This window comes from Medicago sativa, chromosome 1 (genome assembly GCF_051527215.1).
Source record: "Medicago sativa cultivar Bolivia chromosome 1, Bolivia_mono, whole genome shotgun sequence".
NCBI classification, from domain to species: domain Eukaryota; kingdom Viridiplantae; phylum Streptophyta; class Magnoliopsida; order Fabales; family Fabaceae; genus Medicago; species Medicago sativa.
The window spans coordinates 53,316,978-53,323,394 of NC_140749.1; the positions used below are offsets into that span (position 1 = coordinate 53,316,978).

The window sequence follows — 6,417 nt, forward strand, 5'->3', positions numbered from 1 at the left end:
ATGATTGAGCATGAAATAATATTAAATGTGATTTACTAAGTGGAGTATAATTATTATTGTCACTAATATTGTCTTGTTATTTGATGATGCTTTAATTGGACCATTATGATATTAAAGTGTTGTGTTGATTAGTTAAATGATTGGCAAGGTTGTTATTATGATGTATAAACATGGCTACTTTGTGTATGTTGTGGATGTTACTCATATGCGTCAAAATATGAAATCTTAAATAAGTTTTATAGTAAGTGATTGAATCAATAATGGAAAATAATATGTGAAGAGAATAGTTATAGCACACACTTTTTAACCCACTCTTTTTGATTGGTTAAAATTTATACGAGTCTCGTTAAATTTTTAAGAAACTCACATGATTTAGGGTGACCAATGTAAACTTTAATAAATCAAAAAGATTCTAATAGAAAGTATGCATTGGAGAATGATAGAGCGTCTTGCTATAACTTCTCTACATGAAATGTGGTTATGTGAAAATGTGGTTAGGTGAATTGTGACTTATAAGAAATATGATTTATGAGAAATGTGATTTATGTGAAATGTGACATTTGTAAAATGTGATTTATGTGAAATAAGGTTTATGTGAAATATGAGTTGTGTTAATACTCGGATCATGTCTCTTTGATGGTCTTTTTTTAGGATTGACTTGGGACAACGATGGGAGGAAAGTATATGCGAGGGTCTATGACTTGGTGGAAATTAACATGCCATATTCGTGTATATGCGAGGGTTTAATTAATTAACCTGGTGTTGGAGGAACAAAACAATAAGAGTTTGAAAATGAAGGTTAACATAATTGAGCCTGCGGGTAATATGCTAGATCTTGAATCTTCTCAAGGGAGAATTTTCATGTGACCTAGGGTAACCCTCATCAATAAAATTTTCAGTTTAGTACCTCACCTCATAAGAAGTGGCATATGAAGGTTTGCGTGTCATGTGTCTGCAGTATAAGAATCATTTAATTGCAATACTTGTGAAAATATTAAATGTGAATATGAATCAATTTGTGTTATTATTAGTTTATGACTATGTGAACTACTTTATGATGAACATGCATAATTAAGTATATTAGTGTATCTCATATCATGTTTATGTCTACTTGATCATATTTGATTATATGTTTATGTCTCATATCATGCATTTAACTTGATTTGATCACTCAAACAAATAATTGACCAAAGTAAACTCAACTCATTTCATAAATAAGAATATCATTGGTAAAGAGGAGAAATATAAGAGAAAGAAAAAAAAAAAACCAGTGATTAGTCCAAAAATTGGTCGCCCTTACTAATATAAACAACTGAATTTGCTTGTCACAAATAAACTTTGCAACAAAGTGTGAATTAACATAGGTAAAATTCTTAACATTGTTAATGTCGGAGCCAAATTTTGAAGCATCATTGATTGAATTGTGGATAACACCATTGGTGACTTCGGAATCATTTTTGAAAATAGGTTGGAACTAAACTTGAATAAGAGATATTTTAAGGTAATAAAGATATAATTAATTTTAACTTTTACTTACCTCTGAACTAAATTCTAAATTAAGTCCTTGTTCGTTGGAATTATGACAAAAAAACATATTTAACTCTAAAAAGTTATATTCCTTCAGTCACCAACTAAAGAACATGTATATAAGTAAAACCTTGGAGGAGTACTAGATTACAGAAATTTGATTATCATTATTTTTATCATTATAAAATTACATCATGGATAATGAAGGATACCATAGTAGACTAGTAATTGTTATCACACTCTAAAGGGTTCAAGGAAAGAAGTATATATAATCTATTACAATTTGTTGCATCATAGATAGGACTACTAACTAATGATTACATATCACACATAAGATGTGAGTCACTGATTGCTCATTCCTCTTCCCTTCATCACATATCTCCTTAGACCTGGAATATGAACATTAGTGATATAATCTTTCCAATCTATGCTCTTTACATCAAATCTAAACTCTTTCTTTTCTTCTTCAGACATCATTTCTATCAATCTTTGTGTATTACTGTTGTCAAACCTGCATCACATTTATTTGTTTCTAAATTAGTAACTCATTCATATGAAGTTTAATAGTTTCTTTTTTGAGGGTGGGAAAAGTTCCTCCCCTCTCTAAGTTTACTTTAAGCCTCACTATCACGGATACGGACACGGACACTGACACGCCGACACAGCATATAATTTGAAAAAATTACATAATTCAATGTAATTACAAGTGTCGGTGTCGTGACTTGTCCGACACCGGGACACGCCTAATACGAGGGTAAGGATTCTGTCCAGTGACAATCTCAGCCATTAAATTGCTTTTTAACGATCTTCATAGAATCTAGTGAAATAAAATGAGTGGCTGAGATCCCACAGGACTCTCTAGTCACTGGAGCAGATCTGCTCCCCCTAATACGAGGAGTGTCCGTGCTTCATAGTCACTAACTCTTAGGTGGTTCTGACTTTCATTAATTGAAGACTGAAGTTAAATGAATAACAAACCTTCCACCATAAAATGTGTATGGTTCATAAATTTTGGCCAAGTACTTTGCTTGCTCCACTAATTTTCTACAAATGTTTTCAAGTTTTTGATACATCTTCCCATTTGAGGATGCCATTGCTGTCAAACCACTTTTCTGAATAGCATCTCTCCATAGGTGACCAGAGAATTCTTCTGATGAGCTAAACAACTTCATGATTGGAACTTGAATTGGATTTCCCTTTGAGTCAATGCATGGTGATGAAGTGTAATGTTCGTAGAGAAGCCTTGTAAGGTCTTGGAAGACTAAAGGGTTAACCACAGATGAAGCAATTTGGTACACATTGATATCTCGTTTTTGTGTTGTTCCATGTTTTGCCATTGCTGCTAGGGTTGCATTAACAACCATGTCAGCTGGTACCTATATTCAGAGCAAGTAATGTCATCTTAGTGTGAGAATTATTTCACCACGAAAAAAAGTGCGAGAATTACTCGCTTAATTAACCTATTTAACTTATGACTATATGGTCTATGAAGTTCGGATACATTTGAAGTTCGGATACATCGAAATGGGGAAGTATCGATGTTACTCCTAGGAAATGTTTGGTTATGTATCTTAGAAGTATCCGAATTTCATAGAATTATGTGAAACGAACTGATATAGTGTCACTTACCACATCAAGGACTCCATTAGGATCAACCAAGAAACCTGTTAGTTGTCCTTTACCATAGCAAAGAACTATTGGATCCATCATCCTAGTAGTTCCAAGAAGAAGAAAAAAATGTTTAGTTCTATCACACAAATTAGGTTTTTTTCCTTATAAGAAAAAGTTTGTGACTCACCTATTTCCTTCCATCCACCCAGGAAATGGTTCATTTAAAGTGCTTTCAATAACACTTGGCCTAATTACAACAACTGGAATATCTTCCCTCAATTTGTCAATCATCATTTCTCCCATTGCCTTTGTGAACACATAGGTATCTTGCCATCCATATCTTCTAGCCCTATATAGAAAAATCAAATCAAATTAAGCTTGTGAGTTTTAAGAATATTCACTTAATTGATGGATAAATATATACGTTAGATTCGACAAAACAAATATAGATATATTATTTGAGTTTATTTTTTTAGTTTTAACTATCTGATTTTCAGGTAAATGGAGCTCTCGTAATTCATAATTCGATCAGAAGGTAAGTAAAGTCTTACTGATGAATGATACAACCAGGATTCAAATTTAGGCTCACGGATGTTAGTCAAGTAAGATCAAATTAAGATTATTCTAGAATTTGTGGAAATAAAGTGATTAATTTTAGTGAGTCATGTAAAACATAGCGTCACTAAAAATACCTCTCTAGACCCATCTCCTTCATCTTTTGAGCTAGTAAATTGTCTTCAATGTTACCCTTGTTCTTCAAAATCATATTTATTTCATTTTCAATGTCCAAAGTAGGAATGTATTTTGGTGGCACCCCTGGTATAAGTTTCTCTCTTGCTATGCAATCACCAATACTAAATGGTCTTTCCATTATTCTACCTTGCCTTTGTCCATTGACATAAGCTACAAATTACAAACAAAACTTTTGTTATTTTTGGTAAATAATGTGAAGTCATATATACTTATCACATGGATTTAACTTTTTTAATCCATTTTTACTATAGTGTTATTATTTTACCTGTTGAAACATGAAGAAAGAGCTTAAGTTTCTTGCACTTTTTCGCGATCGCCATAAGGCGACATGGCCCTCGAGTGTTTATGTCGATTGCAGTATCATATCTGAAAAGAAAAAAAAAAAAAAAACTAGTCAAGATGATTATACTAAATGTAACTCAAAAGCAAAACATGAGAATTCATCATTTTATGGATAAGTAAAATTTTACCTTTCATCAAAAGTTGTATTAGCTGCTGAATTTACAATAACATCAACCTCATCAGCAATAACATGAGATAAATCTTCATCTAATCCAAGATTAGTTTCACAAATATCTCCAACAATAGGAACTAGCTTGCTCAACATAAAGGCTTGGTATGATTTTCCATGGATTTGTCTAAGGCATCTGAAAAGTTCTGTATTTATGATCTATAAAACATACAATTGAAATTTTAATGAGATAATAAGCTAGTAAGTAAAGTAAGTGAAGCCATGAACTTTGATAAATACAAAAAAAATAAAAAAAATAACAAGAAAATTAAAATACTTCATTCTGCAATCTCTCCATTGCAGCTTGCTTATTCTTGGCCTTGATCAATAGATACATTTTTCCCACATCAGGTTCTGTCCTTAGAATCTTCTCAATAAGAACTGGATTAATAATAATCAAATGTCATTATAAAATCTTCTCATTATATTGAAAAAATTACTATTTTTAAAAAAAAGAAAAATCACATTTGTATAAAATAAAAAAAAATAAAAATAGCTTCTATATTTCTAAAAAAATATCAAAATGTTAAACTCTAAAAAAATATATAAAAGTAAAATTCTAACTTATTGAAAAATATCCAATTTGAGTTGCTTGTAACCATGATTTTCATAATAGTAAACACAATAGCTTCTGTGTTTCTAAAAAAATATCAAAAATTTAAACTCTAAATTAATGAAAATCATGGTTATTTTTTTTATAATATGTAACAAGTGAACCAACATTTAAAGAATTTTTTTAAAAGTTAAGAAGTATTACATATTACAAATTATCATAGAATATTTAGGTAAGATTAGATTACCTTTTGCAAGAAATCCAGTTGCTCCAGTAACAAAAAATTTCTTCCCTCTAAGAAATTTGGCAATTCCAATTCCATCATCAAGTCCAATTAATGTAGTAGTAGTTGTTGGTCCACCATAAGGGACAATATCCTTAACCACAATATCTGTCTGATTTTTACCATTTTGTGACAAAACCAAATTTCCAGCATCCATTAATGTTGTTGCAGCATGATCTGAACTAACCAATGATGATGATATTTCAGTCAAAACAGAAGACAAGTTAGAAGATTTTATCACATTTCCACCTCCACCTTGATGACAAAACACAACAACATTTTTTGTAGTCTTTCTCCTTGTAGGAATATAACAATCATTGTTTTGAGGTACTTTTATTATTTTAGAAAGTAAATTTGTGGAATGACTTATGGACAAGATTCCCATGACTTAAGCAAGGGAAAATAATTTGAGAGAAAATCAAAGCAAGTGAAAAGAAAAGGGTGTTAAAGGTTGTGATGATGAAGTTAAAATTAGTTGACTTGTAACCTTGCTAATTTTCTTTATGAAATAATAAAGAAATTTTTTTAAAAAATAACAAGTAAACAAACTCAACTCTATAAGTTTTGTTTGGTTCAAAGAGAATGTGTATGAATGATAAAAGAAAGAATGGTTTGGTGGATTTAAGGATGAATGAGATGAGTGTTAGGTATTTATAATAATTTTTTTATGAAGTGTGAGTGAATTTCTCATAAGCACTCTTTCTGCCTAATTGTCACACCTCTCATACAAGCTAAGATATTGGGAGCTTTCTTTTCTTCTATTGTTTCATTATTATTTTATGGTTAGTGTTATTTTTGTATGTTGCATTAATGTATTCTTTTGGTAGAAATTTAGGGGAAGAAAAGGTTGTGTGACGATGGTTGTGGTTAAATTTAGCCACCATAGATGAAGGCTATAGCCAACTAGAAAATATCAATGATAATTTGTTATTTATCAAAAGGGGTAAAAATACTTAGGTGATTGAACTAAAAAATTGAAGATATAAGGATAATATATTACACTTGCGTAAATAATAAGTATGTCACATTTGCATGAATGACATTAAGTTAACCTAAATTGGCTAGTTGGGTTGTTTGAGGAGGTATCTTGTAAAAGAAAAAATATAGAATATATAAGAAAATGATTTCAAATCAAGGGAATGAGATATGTTTAATAAGACCATTAGACTAATCATTTAA

General features: G+C 30.7%; 1 protein-coding gene across 1 annotated transcript; it reads right to left on the minus strand.

The window, feature by feature from the left end:
- Positions 1–1,674: 1,674 nt before the first annotated feature.
- Positions 1,675–6,201, minus strand: MS2 (Jojoba acyl CoA reductase-related male sterility protein). Its single transcript, XM_085721156.1, has 9 exons — positions 5,203–6,201; positions 4,680–4,783; positions 4,362–4,561; positions 4,157–4,257; positions 3,831–4,041; positions 3,326–3,487; positions 3,157–3,238; positions 2,506–2,903; positions 1,675–2,038 (listed from the first exon to the last, which is right to left on the minus strand). Exons 1-9 carry the CDS (start codon positions 5,621–5,623, stop codon positions 1,870–1,872), a joined length of 1,848 nt encoding a protein of 615 aa, XP_085577282.1. The 5' UTR covers positions 5,624–6,201; the 3' UTR covers positions 1,675–1,869.
- Between the last annotated feature and the right edge of the window lie 216 nt (positions 6,202–6,417).

Bases quoted from the DNA above. Each gene is read 5' to 3' on its own strand.
- MS2 (XM_085721156.1), bottom strand. From the start codon at position 5,623: ATGGGAATCTTGTCCATAAGTCATTCCACAAATTTACTTTCTAAAATA. The intron at 4,784-5,202 runs GTAATCTAATCT...TTATTAATCCAG, and splicing joins AACTGGATTTCTTGCAAAAG to TTCTTATTGAGAAGATTCTA. The intron at 2,039-2,505 runs GTTTGTTATTCA...AATGTGATGCAG, and splicing joins TACACATTTTATGGTGGAAG to GTTTGACAACAGTAATACAC.